Genomic DNA, 23,035 nt, shown 5'->3' with positions numbered 1-23,035 from the left:
GCTTTCAGAATCCTCTTTCTTTTCCAGTGCTTTGAAATCAATACTATATTTGGCTGACCTGTCCAAATAAAGGTGTTTTAAAAAAAAGCACAAAAAAGAATACTTTCCAAATACTCTTCTGCACTAATTTAGCGTTTCATAATTACACTTCTTTTCTAACCTGACACTAACTTCTCTGTCACTTTGTTCACATTGGTGAAAATGTAAGTTAACTAACCATTGAAATATTTAGTTGTTTTAAACCTGCCTAAAACCAAAGTGATCCAATATAATTTGTTTTGGAAAGCCATTATGGATTATATTCGCAGTATCCTTTTATTTATTGCAAATTGTTACTATCTTCTCATTTTATTCTTTTTTTTTAGACTTCATAAACCAGACTTTTGACAATTAATACGTAATAATCTTCAAACACTTCAGTATGCTCATATAATAATTGGTTTTGTTTTTGTCTTAATTTCTTTTCTTCCTCTAATGTCTTCTGAAACTATCCCCCTTCTTCCCCCCACCCTCCACCCCCCCCAAAAAGCACAGATTTTAAGAGAAATTGAAAGTTGGTTATACGTTTTATGATCAGTAAATATTAAATGTTTGACAGTCACTTTAATGCTATTTCTTTCTGTTATACCAAACTTAAAGTCATTATTAAAGGATAAAATGGAATATATCATTAAAACAAGTTAATTTGATAGAAAAGGAACATAATTGTTATTGCTTTAATTTGAAACTGCTCCTTAGTTTGCGATGAATTCTGTAAAGTCACATAAGAACAGTCTGTGCAGCAGTGGCAAGGCTTTCTCATTGTCAAGTCTGTTCTCCAACTTCTATAATATAATGCTTATGGAAAGCCTTTTGCAAAGTTTTTATATGAACTCATACCTCAGCCCTTCATATTGAAAGCTCGCTAGCACTACGTCACATTTAAGGCAGAAAAATATTTAAAATTGTTCATGCAGATCAGCTTCCTGTATCTGCTGTTCTTGTCAGCAAGCTGTACGTAACTTAAATATCCCTTGCTCTTGGTAGGCTTGCCTAGGATATATTTTCTACCAAATAGGCATTGTCCATCTCTTCACATTTAAAATAAACATTTAATTTACATTTGTTTTTAAACAGACACCAAACCCTACTGCAAGTGAGTTTATTCCTAAAGGAGGATCAACCTCCAGGCTGAGTAATGTATCCCAGTCAAGTATGTCTGCCTTCTCTCAAGCCTTGTTCTCTCACCCCTCCATGGGAAGTCCTGCTACTGCTGGGCTAGCACCAGGTAAGTTGAGAGTAATGATTTGTGGTACAGTTGATTCTTTGAATTTATAATTATGCCAAACATACCCCTGTACAGCTTATAGTAAGGTTTACTGTGTATAAGTCTAGTCACCTCCTACTTTAGCTCTTAATTTTGAGGAAATCTTCAAACATATAAAAGAGATGTAACTTGGAGTTTATTTCTTAGTATAATGGAAGTCCCACTGCAGGCTGTGAAATCTGTTCAGCCACAGCATATAGCATATATGAGGGCTTAAATTTTTGATCAGTAACAAAAAGGAGAACATAAGCTTATCCTAAAAGTAGCCATTAACTGTTAGTGTATTTGTCATATCATGTAGTTTCACTTCTAAGATCAACATGAGGTTATTTCCCATGTTTAAAGCTCTTATCTAAATGTGTTCTATGCAGTCAGAGAATTCAGACTGAGAAGATTTTTTTAAACTTTAAGTTCAAGCTGTTCATACATCTTCTGAACTTCTGATCTTTAAACAGTTAATTCTAATATTTGCTTTGTAGAAAAATGGAGTAGTTTCAAGATAAAAAGATGAGCAGATCTGGATGTTACCCATCCCAGATTCTTTAGCATATTTCTGTATGTACTTAAACCTGTGGCAATCTATCTCAGGAACAAGCAGCATTAGGTAGCTGCCAAAAGACAAAAGGGCAAATAATGTAAATGTTTAGTGTTTTTTAAAAGCAGTACTGGCAATTACTGTCTGTTCGACAGAACTTCAGGCTTTCCTGATAGCAGCAATAAAAATCAGTGCCAATATGAAAGGAGCCAGCACTTAGCTAGTGAGATGGTGTAACGATCAGAACAGGCTAGGAAAGTGATTGGTGCTTCTGCTGACCAAATGAACATAATGCGGTACTGTGTCTGATTTATCCTATATTGTGCTGTACAGTCTTATTGGAAAACTGTTGTGTTTATATGCCTCTCAGCCTTGTCACCTGGATTGAAAAGTATATAAAGGATTAAATAGAATACAGTAAAATGATCCACTTTTGGAAAGTATCCAGTGGGATCTCAGAGGGATCCTTCAAAGTCCAATTTCTTTACTATCTGTAAGTAATACTTGAAAGGATAAGTAACAATGTTGATGAAAGAAGTTCTTACAACAACTAGAGGTCTGAAAAATACAGATGCCATTGCTGAAACCTATCTAGATTCAAATATTGTTTGTTTAGGAGAAGAGGGATGGGGGAGTCTTCATAAGCGCTAACTTCAGGCAAGACTAGCTTGTTTTCTTGCTCTTTCTTGTGTAGTTATAGAGAATATCAGCTCAAAGCTGAGTTGGGTGCTTTGAATTGCTCTAGAAGCTTCTTTCTGTACACTGAGTGTGGAGTTTTCTGAACCGAAGTATGCAGTGTAAATAATACCCACAGATACTTGTTTTTAAGTGGCTTAGCTGCCAGTAGTATACAACCGCAAAAACCTTCTGCTACCTCAAGGTGACTTAGCAGCTGCTCTTTGTAGAGGACTAGACTCTTAAGTACAAAATCAGTATTTGTGTGGGGAAACTTTGCCATCTGGGTTATACTGGATGTCAGAATAAAGAATTAAATGTGTTCAGAAATTGTCATTAAAATGGTGGTTGGAGGTCTGTTATTGGTTTCATTTGAATTTGCTTTTGCTTATCAATGTAGAGAGTTTACAAGAGTTTTCCTTTAAATAAAGGTATACACCATTTAACTGGAAGGAGACTTATTCTCCAGCAGAACAGCTTTCAGGAAAATGTTGATGATTTAAACATTAGCATAAGATTAAGATTACTTACATTAGTTTACAGAATACTGGAAATTAATATTTCATATTAAATAAGGAAACGTAGGAGGAATAATTCTTTAAAAGATCCATACTTCAATTCAACCATTGCAAAGTAGAGAACAATCCTTTGATTTCCCTCATGAGGATGGAAAATATTAAGTTCTCTTACATATCCAATTTCTGAGATCTCCTTAAAGGCAGGTGTAAATCAAAAACATTTTTTGACATCTAGTATTTCATAAGTAACTGGTCACAAAATTGAGTGTCCCTGGAAAATATTTTTTGCATCCGTCTTGTCAACAATACTGCAGAAAGTAGAACAGACAACTGAAACCTAACCTGTCATGGTGGGTAACTCATATCCATACCTGACACTTCCATTAGGATACAGCATGGAAAAAAGCTACTTTTTCCACGTATCTACTTAGATAAGTGCTTTCTAGCATAATCTCTACACAGAGTCAATCTTCATCTCCATAGCTTTAAATAAAATATTAAAACAGTGAGATAAAATACCATTTAAACAGTTGGAGAAAACTAGTGTCAGAGTTTTGAGCAGATCTCCTTCATCCTTTCCAAGTGGTCTTTTCTTAAGCTCCCCTGGATACTGCCTTATTCCCTCTCCTTCTGTTCCCATGCTAGTAAGTACTTTCTGTTTAGCATTTGCGTGGGAAATTTAGTCTTCAAATAGTCTGTTGAAGACTTATCCTACCCAGTTCTCTGTAGTAGTTCCATAATAATAGCACCATTAAAGCATGGCAACAAAGCATATCAAGGAAATTAATGGATGTCATCAAAGTAATAAGACATCGCTGCCAAGTTAACCTTGAAAGAGATTAGATGTATAGCCCCCAAAAGAGAAAGTGTTTGGTTTGGTTTTCTTTAAGCTAGCTTATAGCTAAAGGGTGATGGCTTTGTCATTGGTGTAAATTACAGCAAATTGCTGATTCTAGAGCTTCTGTATTTAGTTGAAGACAGAATCTGAGCCCGTACAGAATGCATAGATCCTGATAGCAGCTGTGTACACCTGCCAGATGTTAATACCGTGCATGTGCCTAGATCTTGATTCTAGTCTTGATTCTAGCAATCTGAATCTGCAGGCTTAGGAGCCAGGAGGCACAGAGCCTGCTGTGACCTCTCATACCAAGTACAGCACAGCCGTGCTGCTGAGAAGGTTCCACAGTCCTAGCAAAATAATATAAGGAAGGCAGAGAGACTGTAAAATTATCTTTATCTTTAATAAATTGAGGAGGAATTTATGACTATAATTTTTTATGGAATTAAGCAGATTTAATTATCTTGAAAATACACAGCTACAATGCTAATGATCTATTAGAAAAGAATTTTTACTGAATTTAAACATACTGCTTTCAAGAGATCCTTGAAATATCCTTGAACTATTATTAAGCTCAATTTGTCATTTCTCAGTGTACCTAGTAGTGTAGAGTATCTCTAAAGTACAGAACATAATCATGATAGTATTAGACATTTGATTTCTGACCTCTGACTGTTTTAACATCCTAAGTTGTATAGGGATTAACATCCTTAGTTGTATAGGGATATGGTTGTAGTTGAGTAAATTTGTAGACAAAGGTTTAAAAACATACATATTTAAAAGGTTTTAAAGGTTTGAAATATATATATATATGTTGGATTACTCTCTTTTGAAATGCTAGTTGTAGGCTAGCTGATCTCCATACAAATGAGCTGAATGAAATCCTGCTTCATGGTAAACTTTCAGTGACTCTAAAAACTTTAGACACTGAGTCCTTAATGAGAATTCAAGCTTGATGTCTTTTCTTTCATGCTGCTAATCTGTAGAATTATCAAATTCAAAATATAACTTGGCATTTAACTTAAGGCTTTGTAGCATGCAATACATTTATTAAACATGTACACCTTGTGAAATCTTTGGGCAGTGTCTCAAGTGAATTTCAAAGTCTAGTGCTTCTCTTTTGTCAGTCTCAATGAAACTTCAAAAAACAAACAAAAAAACAACAATGCAAGAAGAGAAAATGTAACAGTAGGGAGGGATAATATAATACGATCTTCCTCTGTGTAAAATGAGTATAGCAGCAAGGGCTCCAGGTACGTGTAGGTAACCTGCACTGTTGCAGTGAATATTGCAAAAAAGCTTGAAAGCCTGCAACCATTTACATGTTGGTATGATGACGCTTTTTTTGGTGTGAATAACCATGAAGCAAAAAAAGCTTTCTCTTGCAACTTACCTTTCAAGGTAGTATTTGACTTCTTCGTTAGAATTCACCAATACAAGGAACTGTGTCATCTACTAGAAAAGAGAGCTCTCGAGAAAGACAATTTGAAGCACCTTACAATTGTATTTTATGTAATTGCACCTACACTGGTGCAGTTACATAAAATACAATTGTAAATAGAAATGTAATTGTAGCTAGATTCAATCCCCACTTTTTTTCTTATGCCCTCATGTGAATAAATGTTTACATAAAATTGCAGTGTTGAAAACAGTTGGTCTAATTCTGTGAGCTGTGCTCCACGTTCACTACACTGTTACCCCATCATAGGCTCATTGCTGTCTTTTTCCTTCATGTGAGTCAGTAGGAATACCATGTTCACCTTTATATAGCAGCCACTTTCCTTCATTTTTTCTTGAAGTAATTTCCATTTGCTGCCTATTGCAGCTGTTTGGCTTGAGTTCTGCCATCTCATCCTATTTTATTGTGGTTAAATATTAATATTAGTAAGATTTTAACTGGGTAAAATCCTAATGAAGTTGATGAGATCTGCTTGAGTTTGTGCATCTAAGTTATTTTTTACTTACATAGTTAAATAATGGAACTGACATAGAGCTTATTTTTTTCTTTTACGTATGACTTTAAGTATTAATAATTAAAAGTCCAGACTCTGCAGGATTTAATGCAGATCTCAAAAGAATCTATCACCCTGCGTATTTGTTGCCTCTGTCTGCCAGAACCCACCACAGTGCTAGCAGCAAATTTCTTGTAATGCATAATATAGTGTTCTAGTAGTATGAAAATAAACTCCAGTCAAATTTCTTTCATATCTTGAACTGATTATGTATATTGGCAAATAAGAAGCCCATATGTTTTGCCTGACAGACTATTTTCATTGAACTCTCAAGGTCCTTTCAAAATCAGACATGAATGAAGTTAGAAGGGCATTGAAAAGGACTTGTGTAACTGATCATCTTTCTTTTATTTCACTCCCGCATTAATACTCAAAGGCATTCAAGATTTAGATTTGTAACTATTATTTGGCAGGAATAAATTTTTAAACTCTTACAGTGAAAAATGTTTGAAATTGTATCTTTCAGAGCTGCTATTTTGTACTTTCTTAAAAGAATAAATTACTAAGGAGACCCATCTAAGGAGAAAGATCTCAGATTTTCATATGATTTACATGAAAAATCTTATTTCATCAGAAATGCTTAATCAGAGAAGTAATTGTTCTGGATTACTAGTTTTTGAGATACTAGTGAAATGATTGGAGTTAAAGGTCACAAATATTCTGCTAATACAATGAGAAATAACGTGGCTTCAGATTATTTTTCCCAAGTACTGATTGAATTATTAATACCAAAATTGTTATTTGCCTTTATAGTTTGTGTTTAAAAATAATAATAAAAAAAGTTGGGGAGGAGAGATCTGTTGTAGAGGTGGGACACGAATATGAGAACTCATACACGTTACTGATGGTGCATATTTGTCAACTTTTCAAGTTCTATATCAACTTAAGTTGTATATCAGCTTTAAAAAGACAAAGCAGAGCTAATAACTAGAAGTAATTTAAGCAAATATCTGAGAAATTACTGACTTTTTAATTAGAGGATAATTCTCAGCTGCATGCGTGTGGTACAAGTTGCCCTTGTTTTTCACCTTATTAATGCACTATGTTTAGAAGCTAGGCTTCTAAAGTTTAATTGCCAGTATTCTGTTAAGCCTAGTGTAAACAGCGATCAGTAAAATCACTTTAAACAAATTATATGAATACCCAGCAGATCTCATATTCTGAGAAGTTATCTATCCTTACATAACAAATAGATCTTCTGGAGGGTATTTTTTTATTTGATAATGACAGGAAAATAGGTGATTTCTCCCCTGAAATTATTAGAAGTAGTGTATTGCTTATTGCTTATTTGTGTGCTGTACTAACTCTATTAATAGGCATTCATAGTTGTGGAGTTACTTCTAGTAAAATGAACACGTGTAAGATTAAGTGAATTAGAGCTTGGCAAACTTCATGAATGTTCCTGTAACTGTTATGTAAACATTCATTTATCAGGCAGTTGTTAATATTTTCTCTGTGCAGTTTAATAAACTCTCTTCTTCCAGACAAAGCATTAATTTGGTTCATCTCCTCCCTTTCTACTGTTTTTCCAGTTCTTCGTGTGTACGTCCCAAGTCCTTAACCCTTTTCTCTCTGAATGTAAATTTTTTTCAGGAAAATGTAGTTGTTCCGGTCTTGCTCTTACAAGCTTACATACTTGCTCTTGGTTTTACACTTAATTCTTCATAAAGATGTACCAATCCTTAAACCTCTCACCTGCTCAGAGTAATATTTAATTCTGAACTGAATGTAGTGAAGTTTGTAGCAATGACAGAGATTTGATCAAGAATATCTCCTTGTGTTTCTCTAAGGAATGTCACTGTCAGCAGGATCTTCTCCTCTTCATTCCCCCAAAATAACTCCTCATACATCTCCTGCTCCTCGACGAAGAAGTCATACTCCTAACCCAGCAAACTATATGGTGCCTACTAGTGCCTCTGCTTCTGTTGCTAATGCTGTCTCCCAGCCTCCATCTACTGGCCAGGTGATCCAGAAGGAAACAGTGGGTGGAACGACATACTTCTATACTGATACAACTCCAGCACCTCTCACAGGAATGGTATGTTTGCTTTTAATGCAAAAGTACATGGAGCTTCCAAAGACTGAAATGATTAATACTATAGAGGTTACTTGCAACACTGTGGAACCCTTATTCTCTAAAGATTTGGCCTTTTAAATGTTGACATTGTTCGCAGAGATCACTGAAATTTAAAGACCAGTGAACTTTATTGTGTATTTTTCATTTACCTTGTATAGAGTCTTGTTTTTATAAAGTAGAGAAAGCATTTAATGCATCTCAGTGGATATGTACATAGAAAATATCAATTATTTCAAATTGCTTTCATGTCTGATAGATTAAAGGAATCTTATGTATATAATGGAGGGGAAAAAGCATTTAGAAAAATGTTATGTGCTTGCACACGCATCATTGAAATCATCAGTAGTGAACATCACAGGAAGAAACTAATGCATCTGGCAGTGTATTTGTAACATGCGCTGTGCCTGAAGATGTTATGGTTCAGTAGTTTAAACTAATAAGATGACAAAACTCTATTTTCCCTATGCTTAAGGATTTTAAACTGCTTAATTTTTTTTTGCTTTTAGGTATTTCCAAATTATCACATTTACCATCCAGCTGCACCTCATGTTGCTTATATGCAGCCAAAAGCAAATGCACCTTCCTTCTTCATGGCGGATGAGCTCAGACAGGTAAGATGATAGAGAATTTAAAGGAAAGTCATGTATCCTGGAGAAAAGTAGAAAATCATCAGTAGCGGAAGAGAAATAACCACTAAAAATTGGTGTAGTCACTTTTCCCAATGAAGAATTTTAAAAATCTAGCTCTGTGGAGGATAGAGGATTAGGGTAGGTTTCAGCACATGTGACTGCAATCTAACCTGCATGCCATGATTTCCTATATAAATATTCTTACTTGTTGCATATTATGTATTAGTATGCATGAATGATCTATGTAGCGTTCTCTTAAGCTGTGATCCTATCCAGTTTTAAAGCCTTTCACTGAAATGAAAGGTGTTAGTTAATGAGCCCTTCTCTGAGGGTTGGCTATTACTGTACTTTATTTCAGCTTTACTGTAGTAGATGCCTCTGTCAATGCTAACTCTATAGTTAATTTCTTGAAGGGAGGAGGTTAAAAAAAAGACTTCATATTGTCATTAACTTTTTCAAGCTAGTATTTTTCCCCACCCTGGGACATTTACATCAATGTGCTATTCTAGTACAAGTAGATGGTACTTCAAAGACAGTGTACTGTTCATTTATCAAAGATGGTGAAATGCATTATAAAGTTCAAAACTTGACATAATTTATTCTTCAGGAACTGATCAACAGACACTTAATAACTATGGCCCAGATTGATCAGGCTGATATTCCTGGTAAGAACTTATTAATTTCTTATTAAATTAAAACGTAATCACTTCATTCTGCAACTGTGTGTATTCAACAATACTAACAGTGTCTTGAAACAAAACAATAACAAAAGAAAACCACAAACTCAACACACCTGTTCTTAATCTTTCATGAAGTTTGAGCTGTAGATAACAAGATACAAAGTATTTCAGAAATAGGAAATTTGTTTCTTCTATTCATTTTTTCTTCTGTAACTTTCTTCTGGTTTGAAACTCTGAAATGATGGGGACTGCTTAAAATTAGTGAAACAGAAATAAACATCAAGGCAATAGAGATTTTTTGTAAAGCAGTATTGTATTACTTTGTACATGCATCCTCTAAAGAAATGCCTACTATGCGTTTTCAAATGCTATACTAGCAAACTTGGTTGTTTTAAAACAAATTGGCTGGCTTATCAAAGAGGCTTTGTACTACTTGTTGGCAGGCAAGAGGAACAGTATTCATTGTAATTTTTTTTGAGAACTTACAATTGATTCTGTTCAATTTATATTTAAACAAACTGTTTTGCTTGCAGTACCCTTTCTTTTCAACTGCGTGTTTAATATGATCATGATACAGTCTAAAATGCAGTTTAGTTTTCTAACGCAGCTAAGGTACAAGTGTATCTCTTCTTGCAATCTCTTAATCTGATTTGTAACTCTTGAGTGCCTCACTGTTTCTGAAACCAGTATGTTACAATGCAAGATTCAGGTTTGTTTTTTTTGTGTGGATAGGGTTCTTACAATGATATGAAGTCTATATGGAAATTGGTGCTTATCCATGAATCTTTGTAGGGAAAAAAACACAACACGTCATTCAGAAGGGTGAATTTTTAAGGCAAGTGAGAAAACTGCAGATGAAACTCTGCATCTATTGTTGATTTTTACTTGGTGTAACTATTTTATGAGGACAGTTATCAGTGTGGAGTCCCTTCCAGAAACATACATTGATATTAAAGCAGAAATAGTGGATTTTAACTTTACATTCACATAAGAGATGCAAAGAATTTCTGTGTTAGTGACATAATCGATTTAATCTCTACTCTTAATATTTTTTTTCAAAGATAACTGATACCCAATATGTTTCTGTATGTATGCTTATTTAGCAGTTCCAGCGGAAGTGGACAGCTACCACAGCCTCTTTCCTTTAGAACCACTGCCACCACCGAATCGGATACAGAAAACAAGCAACTTTGGGTACATTACGTCATGCTATAAAGCTGTAAATAGTAAAGATGATCTGCCATATTGCCTTCGGAGGATACATGGTGAGAAAAATTAAGTTGACTTTTTTTTTAAATGCCAGTGCTATTTTTGTTTAAATATTTTGAGCTACATGTGAAGCTCAGAACAGCTTTGATAGAATTATTCTGTGGGGCCTAAGAGAGCAAGAAGATCCCATAGGACTAGCACTGCTAGGCATGCAAGTCTTATTTTAATGTTTAATTGCTTTTCAGTAATTTCAGAAGACAGTTCAGAAAAAAATCCCCTTCCCCCAAACATTACATTTTAAACTGTTTTTGATCTTTTCTAGGTTTTCGTCTTGTTAACACAAAATGCATGGTATTGGTTGACATGTGGAAAAAAATTCAGCACTCAAATATAGTAACCTTGCGTGAAGTGTTTACCACTAAAGCATTTGGAGAACATTGTAAGTTTTTTTTCCCCGACTGATGTGTTTAGACTTTCTTCTAGATATGCTTGAGTTAGTAATTGTCACATGTTTCTATTTTTAAGCTCTTGTGTTTGCATATGATTTTCATGCTGGAGGAGAGACTATGATGAGCAGACACTTCAATGACCCTAGTGCTGATGCCTATTTCACAAAAAGAAAATGGGGTAAGGAAAACACATTATCATACAATACTTCTGTAAACTATTCCCACTACTTGATTAGTAAATAACTGATCAAAAGTAGTTGTTCATCTTAATTTTTTAGCTGATCAGTTTTGCCATATTATATAATCTGGTTGGGATCAGAATTTTCTTCATTTTCTATTTCTGAATGAAATTTTTGAATATCTATTTTTTAAAATAACTTTTTCCTTGAGTTAAACTATTCAGTTAAGGTAAATGAACAGCTTTTTCTCTTGGTCACATTTGACTTCGATTCATTTGCAAAATTAAAGTCAGCTTGGAAAGGAATTTACAATTCTTTGTCTGCAGGGTAACAGGTTTGCACAGGGGATTGGGAAACAAGAGCTCTGGGTCCTAATTGCTGGTCTGTCACAGAATGACACCCGACACTGGAGATGTTTTGTAAGAGATGTATGCTTTGTCAGTGTGATGTTTGTTGAGGTGTTCTCCAATTATAAAATCTTTTTTTGTAAAGCATTCTGAGGACTAGTTTTAGGCAGCGCTTTGTTTAATGTTTTGAAATATGAAGTACTAGTTGAAGACAAGAAATGGACTGAAAAAGTCTCTAATATATTATTTTCTGACAAAAGCTCCATATCGTAGGTCTGATGTTTTTTTTCTTTTGGATGTGTGCTCTGACTTCAAAGGAGTCGTTCAGGCTACATCTACATTAATGAGCAAAACCTGTCACCACATATTATGTGGCCCAGTGGAGTTCATATCCATGTGGCTAAACTCTTCCCCTCCAAAATAGTACACTGTCAATCATGCTATTAGAACCAGTTCTTGACCCATACAGTCCCACAGAGTGAATTCAGGTGTTGTCAGGAATGCAGCAGGCCAAAACTGTTAAAGGCCAATACCATGCTGAGAACAAAGCACGCTAACAGTTGAAAAGTATCACAGAATAATTTAGGGTTGGAGAGTACCCTTGGAGCTTGCACGGCCCAATGTCCTCTTACCTGGACCAACCTTGAAATCAGATCTAGCATATGGATGAAGAGGGGACACTAATGAAGCCTGTGACCTGGCCTTGTTTATTAGTGTAGATGTTGCCTAAATTGTCTTTAGGTGGCGAGTTGTTAAAGAGAACCAAAACTAAGGTTTCTACTTTATTGTGGCTGTTGAAATTAGAGCCTTTACTTGTGAATTCAATCTCTTTCAAAGGTTGGGAAACTTCATTTGGCTATCTGGTAGATCAGAGTATAATGGATTATTAGCTTGTGAATATACACTCAAAGGCTTGTTAGGTCCCTTGTACATTGAATAGTCCACACTGGCTTTGCACTGAACTAATATAAATAAAATTGGAACTTAGGTTCCACCATTGGTTTTGGTGGTAATGTCTCAGGACAGAAGAAACACTAGATCAACTTGTCATATCTTGTGGCAAGTCAAACAATGTAATTACAAATTCAGTGAACTTGATGTGAAACTCGTTTGGTAGGATAAACATGGAACGCCTACTGCTAGGTTAATCATGGTTATGTGCAGGACTAGACTTCTGAGTGTCTCCCACCTGTGGTTTTCAATTTCCATGTAAATCAGATCAGTCCTTGTTATGTTTTTACACCTCTCTAGAGTATTACATAGAGAAGATTGATGTCTGCTCTAGATAAATTAATAAATGTATAATAAAATTATTTTGCACACATTCATTTCTCACACTGGAAGAGAATAAGTTTTGCTGCTATAAAAGGCAGTCATGCCTCATTAATATATTGAAGATCTTTGAAGGAAGATCCAGTAGATATCATCCTGGATTTTCAATGACATCCATCATTCTCTTTAAAAACAAACAAAAAAAACCCACCACCACCAACAACAAAAAAACCCCACCCCAAAACTAAGTGGTGATGATACAAGAGAAGTCCTCAGTTAGGCTGATAACTGGTTGGAAGGTAAGAAACAGAGTGAACAGTTGACTTTCACAGTGAAGGGAGGTCACTGATGGAGTCTCACAAGAATGTGTTGGGAGTTGTATTTCTTAGCACATTCACTTATCCATATTGAAGGTAAATAATGCTCTGTCAGCATTTGCTGATAACACCTAGTTATTTGGATTGTTTAAAAACAAAGGCCAATTGTGATAGATTGCAGAAGGATTTTAGGACTGGAACTCTTGGCAAAAATCTAGGGGATGATGTTCAGTGTAATAAATGTAAAGTGAAGAGACTGAGGGAAAATAATCCTAATTTTAAGTATAAATTGATGACCCCTGTCGTGGCTGTTACAACTGAAAAATAGATGTAGGGTTATAGTTAAATGGATCAAGGTAATACTGTCCTCTTGAATATGGATATGGAATTGTTGATTAAGAAAAGAGTAAATGATGAAATAGAAGATGCTGTAATTAAGATGTGGTTGTATCACAGATTTAATACCTGTAGTTGTGGTCAACTTTAGCCACTTTGACTGAAATGAAGGAATAAAAAAAGTTCAAAGGTGACAGGGGTAATCAAAGACATGGAATAGCATCAGTACAAAGAACAGCAAAATGGAATAGTACTTTTCCTGCTCTTGAAGATGGGAGAGGAAGATGGGGTTGAAAATAACTGGAATATGGTAGGTGTCTGAAAATCATCGGGGAAAATAAAATAAGCAGCAGCTGTTTTCTGTTTCTTTCAATACAAAAACTAGGGACTGGCAAATGAAACGAAGCTAGCCAGGCAGCAAATTCAAAACCTGGGTAAAAATAATTAAGTCGTATAAATTTGTCACTAGCTATTGTGGACATTTGAATGGGTTCAAGGGTAAAGTATTCTTACTCACAGAAGAGAAATAATTTGAGAATTGTTAACTGCAAAGACCATCAGGAAGTCTCAGAGCTGCAAAACACTGGAAGATAGCGAAATATTCTGTGTTCATGATCTGTTATTTATTGTGAGCTACTGTTTTGATTTTAGCGTATGTCATTGAAGCAGGCTAGTGGGCTACCTATTTGACGCAGTGCAAATTTCTTCTTTAGGTAGGGATAGTCTTTGAAACGGAAAATAAGGCATCAATTTCTTTTCAGCCAGGAGAAAGTCGTGTTTCATTAAAACATACTATTGCATCCTCCTTGAATATCACTAAGTTCTGATAACTCTCTCCTGCCTGTGGCTCTTCCAGTTTTTTTTTTTTAATTTAGAAAAAAAAATCCCCTGCAGTTCACCAATTTTGCCAAATCTTTCTGCACATCTTTGCTCTGGCCTTTCTTTTTTGGTAACTTGTGCTTTCTAGTCTGATCCTCAGTAGAAGGAGCAATTTAAGAGAGAAAAATAAGATTGCATACTTGATTTCTCGGAATTGCCTGCTTTCATGGATCCTTTCTCCATCACCTCACAGAATTTCTTGGCCGTCTGCCTGCCTAGAGGAGACATCCAAGAGAAGCAGGGGAATGGATGGAAGTTGGGTACTCTGCAGCATGAGGCCCAGATTAGTGCAATTGCTTTTAAGGTTTTAGGAGGCACAACGCTGCCAACCTGATCAGTGATCTCAGAGAATTTGATTTCAGGTATGCAACCTTATTTATGTTGAACACTCCAGTTGGCAACACTAGACTTTGACGGTTAAAGGCTGAGGATTATGTTGTTTGTTTTTTTTAATGTGGCCGTCTTGCATGTCACTTTTGGTGTCAGTGTGAACAGTCTTGGGTTTTTTCTTTTTGCCATGATATTTGCAGATCCTGTTACAGTACCTCTTTGGAGGGAATTTTGCATGGAAAAAATTAGCAGCAGCTTATGTTTATTTTTATTCTAAACACCTGTAAGCAAATGTCTTCATTTCTGAATTCTATACAATTTATTTTTTTGTAGAGTTCTTTATGTAATGAAATATTCCTTCTCCAGGTCATAGTGTGGTAATCTGATGCTGTTCTGTAATATTCAACTAAATGTTCACAAGTTTTAAAATCCGTAATCTTTTTTTTTTGCAGTTAACTTGGAATACATTTATTTGAATAATTCCTTTTTTAATTCTCATTCATCATATTTCCTCAAGACGTTTTCATTTCTATCAAGAGTCTAAACTTATCATTAAATCTGTTGTTCTAGAACTTGTTTTCTCCACCTTTCTGGTATTTCTGTTTCTGATTATAGTACATGTTAATACATTTATCTCTGCAGAAATGCTGTTCTCTTTTAGTTTAGGAAATTAACCCAAAGGTCCTGAAACCTTTTTTTCTTAACCATCCAATAACTAAACCACATTCTGAATGCATGTATTTTAAAGCTAACAGCTAGAAAATCCTGGCAAATAAACAGTAACTCCATATTGCTTCTAGTTAGGTATTTTCTTTGTCCTGATGAGTTTTTTGAGGTGTTAGTGTCAGAGATGAGCATGCCCCTGTATGTCCTTTGGTCTGTTTATTAAAAACACTGAGTTATTAAGCATGGTGTGCATGCACGTAATAGTAGTTTTCAGCACCACAGATTCTGCTTTATGGCAGTTGAATAAGTTGAATACTTTTTAACGAATGTAGGCAAGCTTTCTGGACCTTGATTTCCTTTGAATACATTATTAATAATAGTGTTTAATGCAGAAATGTGGACTTTGTAACCTTTGCATCCCCAGTCACTGAGCATTTTTTCAGAAAATACCTCTTCAATTTAAAATGAATTGTGTACTTGGACTATGATAAGCAGGAAGCATATATGAATATTTAAAATCAACATGATATTGCTCCTGTATCTGCAAACCTTCTAAAAACAATGATGATGAAAACATTTCATATCCTATTGAGAGCATGAAGCTAACCAAAATCTAGAAGTACTACTTTTAGATACTGTGTAAACACTGTTTTGCTCAATTTTCAGCTTTTTTGAAGAAAAATATGGAACAATTATCCTAAAATATCTCTGCCAAAAGCTGCAACTCTTTCCAAGTCAAATCAAGTTTTTGCTATCTTCATTTTTTTCCTATGGATTGTAGTGCTGCATTAGTATTTCAGAACCTTTCTGTACTCTGAAAATTGGGAAATGTAAAACCAAAGCCTAGGTTTCTCTGGAGAAGGGGGCAGAAAGGAAAGCTACTGCATGTATCTTACTTCCAGTGTTATAGCCAAGGAACACTAAAACTCTAAATTCACAGTTCTAAATGTAAAAGACTGATTTATAGGCCTGACAGGTTCAATTTGGTGATCAGCTAAATCTTTCATTGTACTTCTGATTTTTCATAAATGTCTGATGAGAACAGGGTGTGTTAGCATGCTCTGTGGCCATGTTCCTGAGTGAGTATGTAAAACAGGTCCTACTGCTAAGGGTCCCAGCTCTTCCTTCCTGTCCCAGGACTATACCTAGCATCATCCTTATATTGGGTAACTGCACTTCATTTTGATGTCCTTTTTTCTTTTAAAAAAAAAAAAACACCAGTGCTAAGCGTATGCTGCACATCTTATTCAGCTGAGAACATCATAACACTGAATTTAAAAAAAAAAAAAAGAGGCAGTGAGTTCATTTTAATGTAGGAAGGAAGATAATGGACTACCCATGTTTTTGGAATGGCAGTTCTTACATTTTTAATCTTCTCCATTAGCGTTTATTTACTGCATCTCAGAGGTGAAAGCTGTGACAGAAGCAAGTCTGTCCTGCACCAGAGGAAGGAGATAATCTGAAACTCTGCAAGTTTGTGGCTGTGGGTTCAACCTGGGGTGGGAAGTCTCCTTAAAATTAGCCATGAACCTCTAAAATACCACTTTTTGGGCTAACAATTTTGATCATGTTTGTAACTTTTCCTTAATGTTCTTGTTACATTTTTTTCAACTTGTTTAGCACTTTTTGATAAGCTTTTAGCTGTGTGCTTTACCTGCACAGTGAGCTTTTGGGTCTAATCTCCTTGGGTCGTTGCTAAATTGCCATCTGTAGCAGGCCTGGTAGGCCTTCAGGGGCATATTTCATAACCAGCATTGCTGCAAACTGGACTGCTTTTAATGTTAGTTGTTTTGAGCAGATAGATACGTAAGAGGGCATTTCAAACTGATTTTTCTAGTGTTTTAACTAGTACCTTTAGCATAGGGGAATGAAGGCTGCAGCCGACCAGCCTGAAAGTAGCAGCCTAGATTTAGCTGTAGCCACAAGCAACTCTTTCCAGTAGTAAAATAATCCTAGAATCATTAAGGTTGGAAAAGACCTCCAAGATCATCTGGTCCAACCATGCTGCTACCACCAATGTTGCCTACTAAACCATGTCCCTAAGCCTCTCCTTGAATACCCTCAGGGATGGTGACTCCACCACCTCCCTGGGCAACCCGTCCCAATGCCTGACTGCTCCTTCTGAGAAGAAATGTCTCATAATTTCTAACTTAAACCTCCCCTGGCACAACTTGAGGCCATTCCCGCAAGTCCTATCACTAGTTATCTGTGAGAAGAGGCTGACCCACAGCTTCCTTTCAGGTAGCTGCAGAGAGCAATAGGGTCTCCCCTGAGCCTCTTCTCCAGACACAACAACCCCAGTGCCCTCAGCCGCTCCTCACAGGACTTCTCCTCCAGGCCCTTCACCAGCTTTGGAGCCCTTCCCTGGACACTCTCCAGGGCCTCGATGTCCTTCTTGTACTTAACTGAGATTTTCTCATTGACAGAAAGAAGGTGTGATCTCCCAGCTTTTTTTTGAATGTTCTTTTGGTTACGTTGCCTTTAATCTGGAAATCAAAGGGCGAGTGTTCTTAAACACATGCAGAAAAATAACCCTGAAGTTCTGGCTTTTTTCTCTTCAGAGTATTATAGCAACAGTTCTGTTCTGCACATATTTATTTTATACATACACGTTCGTAAGACGGTTACATATTTATTCCTGCTAAACATATCACGTGTTGCTGTTTACCAGAAGTAGAGTGTACTCTATTATAGCAACTAATGGTTAGAAGAAAAGACTTGATTAATACAGGAACTTACGTCTCACATCTTATAATTTTCTCATGCTGAAGAGGGAATCATGGGGGCTGGGGGAGTTTGCTACGTGAGACTTCTGGTATGCTGGTTTGTGGGAAGTGATTTGCATAATGATTCATCAGGAGGCCAGAAAAAAAGACACGAAGAATATCTCATTATATTCAGCCTTCAGTAGACATGCCAGGCTTGATGCTATTTAAAGGAGACTGTCTTGACCTTTATAATCTAAACCAAAGCACCTTAAACCTGCAAAATGAACTAGTGTCTTTTTTAAAGCTGGGAATATCCTCAGCCCATCACCCCAAACTAGTAAAATTTCTAAGTAAAGCTTTCAGTAATATTTCATTTTTTGACAAGTGTGTGTACCCATGCAGGGGCACATAAACATGCACACAAACTTATTTTAAGAAAGTGCATGGATATGGACGCGCTGTTGAGGGGGGAAAAAAACAACAAGTAACATGTTTGGAGAGGAATTTTGGTTTTGATATATTTTGAGATTTGTGCTATGCAAACTGTAACAACTTTGTATTAAAGGCATCATAGTGAAAAATAACATTTCTTATCTATGTCTTTTTTATCTATGGCTTAGTGTTACTGGGAAACAATTTGCAGTGTGGAATTTGGGTGTTTGCAAATAATTAGTTTTACTTTAGAAAGGATGACTACAATACCATTTAGAAATCAGGGTCTGTATTGCTTTCAGATGGCCCATTAAAAGTCGCATAGAGTGATGACTTGTCAGTGAGGTGGATTACAGCTGATGGATAAAGTTGTGTTCAATGATGTTTAGCCACAAAATCTTCCACTCTGCTCATGTAGTTTGAAACTAGTTTGTTGCATTTCCCTGTTTTATCAGATGTAGAATGTTTGACTTCTGTACTTTCCTACAGTAAAGGAGACGAAACAGGATCTGTTGCAGTTGCTCTGATATATGCTTGTTTTTTTCACAATACTAGTATTTTTACTTCTCAGATATGTACAATTCCAGTTCAGCAATACCTGGAATTTTTAACTGGTGTTCTTATTGTGGTGAATATTCATCCTAAACTTAAAAATCAGCATGGTTTTCCTGAACATAAGAATGAAAATAGTATCGTCCAGTGAGTTTGCAGTGTTTCAAAGTTCGTTGTCCTTCTAAAAAAATTAAACAAAAACCATTGTAGCACAATAGGTATCTGTCTTTTTGAGGACTGTTGATTAAAAGCTCAATGAAAGGAGTATGTCAATTAACTGTATAATTCAATATGTTCTAAGTTTAATTTTATGTAGTAGCTATCTGTTGATGCTTACAGTCGTTTCCCTCCAGGTCAGCATGATGGACCTCTACCACGGCAGCATGCGGGATTGCTTCCAGAGTCGTTGATATGGGCATATATTGTGCAGCTCAGCTCTGCCTTACGGACCATTCATACAGCAGGATTAGCATGCCGAGTTATGGATCCAACAAAGATTCTAGTAACTGGCAAAACAAGGTAATGAAAGGATTCATTTTCACTGTATGCTGTGGTCTGCGTTCATGATAGCTGTTGACCATGCAGCTTTTTAGCAAAATAAGTCTTAATTAAAAAGTTCTATTAATGTCTCATGTCAGTTGAAAATGTGCTAGAACTTGTAAAGTTCTATTTAAACACATTTCAGGAAGACTTATGCACTATCTTCAACGTACTGTTGAGATCCACCACTGCCAGTTTAGAAACTTATTGATTTATTTGTAATACAAGGGTGGCTGTTGCACTATATCAAACAGTAAAATCAGTATTTTCTGCTTCATAATAGTTTGTTAAATACTAAGACAACTTTTTTTGTTGTATTAAAGCATGATCAACATTATGAATATTAGGGGAAAATGGAGTAAACAGCAAAACTTAGTGACACTTCTTCCTTTTTTCTCGTTCCTAAAGGTTACGAGTTAATTGTGTTGGAATCTTTGATGTTTTAACATTTGACAACAGTCAAAATAATCCACTGGCGTTAATGGCTCAGTTTCAGGTAAGACAACAGTGCTCTGTTGAAGTTGGTGTCTTGGCACGGAGAGTACAGAAAACTAATGTGATTCCTTTTGGAAGATGAATATTTTAGTTGAATTGTAGTCTGATATAACTATCTCTAAATAACTATTTTTTTATTCCTGATTTGATCTTTGTTTGAATTCGTTTGTAATTTAGAAATGTGAAAGCTCATTTTGCTATCTTCTGCTTCTGAAACTTCAGCAAACTCACAGAACAGGTCAAACTGTTAGTATTTAACAAACTGAAGTCAGAAATGGTTGGAATCACAGATCTCTAAAGAAAGAGGAAGAAATATCTTATATTTAGTGATAGAGATCAGAAAATGTTTCAGTAGCAGTGTTTGCTCTTTCTCCTTTGTTTTAACAAATAATTAAGTGATGAATGACTGTAAACAGAGGAGGAAGAGATCTTTTTAAAATATCTGCATTTAGGCCTTCTCCTCACTCCTAAAAGATTCGAGTGTATCTTTATTTTAGGCTCCTAGTTTTTCCGTGCTCTCCTGGCGTTCTCTGAAGTGTGGACTCTGCATAATTCGTGAATTAAGAAGAATCCCTTTAGACTTAACAAAAACTGTTCCACAGTCATCTGGAGCATCACTGTGTACAGGAGTGCCTCTTTCCCTAACTTCCCCTCAGGGTAAAGTACATTGCTTCAGCAGTCATCACGTACCCTGTCCATACTGGGAGTGAAAGACTACAGTAGGGAGTTGGATTTAATTTATTTTCATTAATTGAGTTTATTCACTGTGAGAAAATTGCTCATTCAGAGTCTTCCAGTAATAAATGAAATGTTTGAACTTTGGCCAGGCAGAAACTAGCTTATTGGAGACCTCGTCCTAGAACATACCAGCTTTTTAAAATAATACACTAAAGCAATTTTTAGTGTACTTCTGGTAGGACATCAAAGGATCCTTCCCATGCCCCACAGCTACACGTCAATGGGCTTGTGGTAATAATTTAATAGAAAACAACTGAGAGAATATAGGGATGCATGTAAGTGAGGGATTCCATTCCTAAAACTGTGGTGAGATTATGATCTAAATTCCTTAAATTTACTTTAATAGCAACAAGAGAAGAGATCCTTCTGAGATATTATGACATTCAAGTAATTTTAAAGCAAAACATTTAACGTACTTGGAGGTACAAATCTGAAAATACTTGCAGGTATGCCAATCTGTCAGAAGCGTTTAGCACTATAGCAGCCCAACATTTGGCAATTAACTTGCTTAACACCTAGTTTTGCTTAGATACACGTTTTTTTTGCATGCTTTATTCATTCTTATTATCCAAATTGTTCAAGTATTACCACTAAACCAGTAGAGAAGTACTCTTGAGAAGTACTCTTCTGTGTGGAAGATGTACACTGGAGTTAGAAAACATTGCATTACCTCCTTTTTGTTGCTTCCTCTAGAAAGGCTAGACTTTCACAATCCATTTTGTTCCTTCAGAGATTCTGGACTGAGTTAATTCCTTGAAATTCAGAAGTCGTTTATCACACTCTACCTTTGTTTGCCCTAGTCAGATAACACTACAAAATAACAGCTGCAGCTTGTCCTTTTTCCTCTTGATCCATGACCCAGTTCCTGAATTCCTCCGGGACTGTAAAAAAATGTAGGTTATCTGTTGGTTTACTGCCCAGCTAATATGCATTTCCTTGTTGCTGTCTTCAGTGGAGGAAGGTATTTTTGTTAGCATTTGTCACTTTCTGGCTATTTCCCATTGTTAACATAGATAGGAAAGAGTTTGGTCATAACAGAGAGGGGCTGTTGCAATTGTTCTTCAGTCTGTTTTTCAGAATCTGTGTTAAACATGTTAGTTTACATGATCATTTAAGAGTTAAAGGCAACAATAAAGGAAAGTAAAAATATATAAATGAAATATGAATGGACACTTACATTGAAAACAAGATGCTTAAACCTATAGAAATTCCTTCCCCATCTTGCCTCCCTCCCCCGAATCTTCAAGTCACGTGTCAGTTACTAGATTCAGGTGGTAAAAGTGTAAATGGTGATGCAGGAAACAATAGAAGGGTTTAATAAATACTTTTGTATTTGGAACAAAATGAAATGAAGTTCTCTCCGTATGAAATGAAGAGAAAACATAGGTTGTATTGATTTAACAAGGGCTGTAAGGTTACATTTGCTCAAAGTTAATGCTTTTAATGTAGTAAACCAAAATAACTTTCACATACACCTCCCCAGATTTAAAGAAACTAGCAGAAGAGGCATCTAAAGTCTTGATGTTGACTTCAAAATTAATAAATAATTTAGGAACTTGGAGGGACTTAAGTACAATTCCAGTGCTTAAAAGGGTAGGCAAATCTACAGAATTAGTGATTGAGCTGATACTGATCCAAGCACAGCACTGGAACAGGATAAACAAAGTGTCAGTTTCAAAGAACTTATGGAAAATGGATCTTGTCAAAAAACTGATTTATTTGACTAGCTTACATGTCTAGCTGATGAAGCCAACTGTATAAAATGCTCATATATCTTGAGGGCTTTTGGCACAGGAGCGTGGATCTTTTTAACACTAAAATGCAGGAAGAATACCTATTCAATTAATTTTTAAATTGCTCACTGACATATTTAAAATTCATTTGATAACAGGGAAACCGTTAATGAAGGGGGCTGTTTCTGAGGGTATCTCCTTGAGGCTATTTTTTAGTCTAATGCTACTTTATATTTCCATCAATGACCCTAGATGATGGTGATGCAATCCTTACTTGCAAAGTTTTTCAGGAGATAAAAAAGAAAGGTTGTTACAGGTTACAGTTATTACTAATTGAATTGCTAATTAAATGGTCATTAGTTGCATTCAAGGTACATTTTTGAACAAAAGGCAACCTGTACTTAAGAAGTGTAGTAGCTTTCTTTGAAGTTGTGAATTGACTTAGTATGATTTTAATAGTCACCATTGATAGTTACCATAGCAAAAGTTTTCTGGCAAGCTAATGGCTCATGTGATCCTTAAATATGTGAAAAGCATGACATGGAGCGTAAGCAGAGAAATGATCATATTTGATGTGTACCTT

The 23,035-nt window shown here is 35.7% G+C and overlaps 1 protein-coding gene across 9 annotated transcripts in view; it reads left to right on the top strand.

The window, feature by feature from the left end:
* PAN3 (poly(A) specific ribonuclease subunit PAN3) overlaps nt 1-23,035 on the top strand; it is an 81,515-nt gene that overhangs the window by 44,530 nt on the left and 13,950 nt on the right. For all 9 annotated transcript variants that reach the window (XR_013940701.1, XM_080560912.1, XM_080560913.1 and 6 more), the window contains 9 exons: nt 1,117-1,267; nt 7,675-7,922; nt 8,468-8,572; nt 9,198-9,255; nt 10,374-10,535; nt 10,802-10,918; nt 11,005-11,106; nt 19,300-19,465; nt 19,895-19,982. Coding sequence is in view for 8 of the 9 variants with exons in the window: in XM_080560912.1 (XP_080417038.1) it covers nt 1,117-1,267; nt 7,675-7,922; nt 8,468-8,572; nt 9,198-9,255; nt 10,374-10,535; nt 10,802-10,918; nt 11,005-11,106; nt 19,300-19,465; nt 19,895-19,982 (1,197 nt within the window). In the remaining variant the exon portion in view is untranslated. The remainder of the gene's footprint in view (nt 1-1,116; nt 1,268-7,674; nt 7,923-8,467; nt 8,573-9,197; nt 9,256-10,373; nt 10,536-10,801; nt 10,919-11,004; nt 11,107-19,299; nt 19,466-19,894; nt 19,983-23,035) is intronic.

This window comes from Anser brachyrhynchus (assembly GCF_964034855.1).
Source record: "Anser brachyrhynchus genome assembly, chromosome: 1".
Lineage (NCBI taxonomy): Eukaryota > Metazoa > Chordata > Aves > Anseriformes > Anatidae > Anser > Anser brachyrhynchus.
This window is presented reverse-complemented; position numbering and strand designations above follow the sequence as displayed.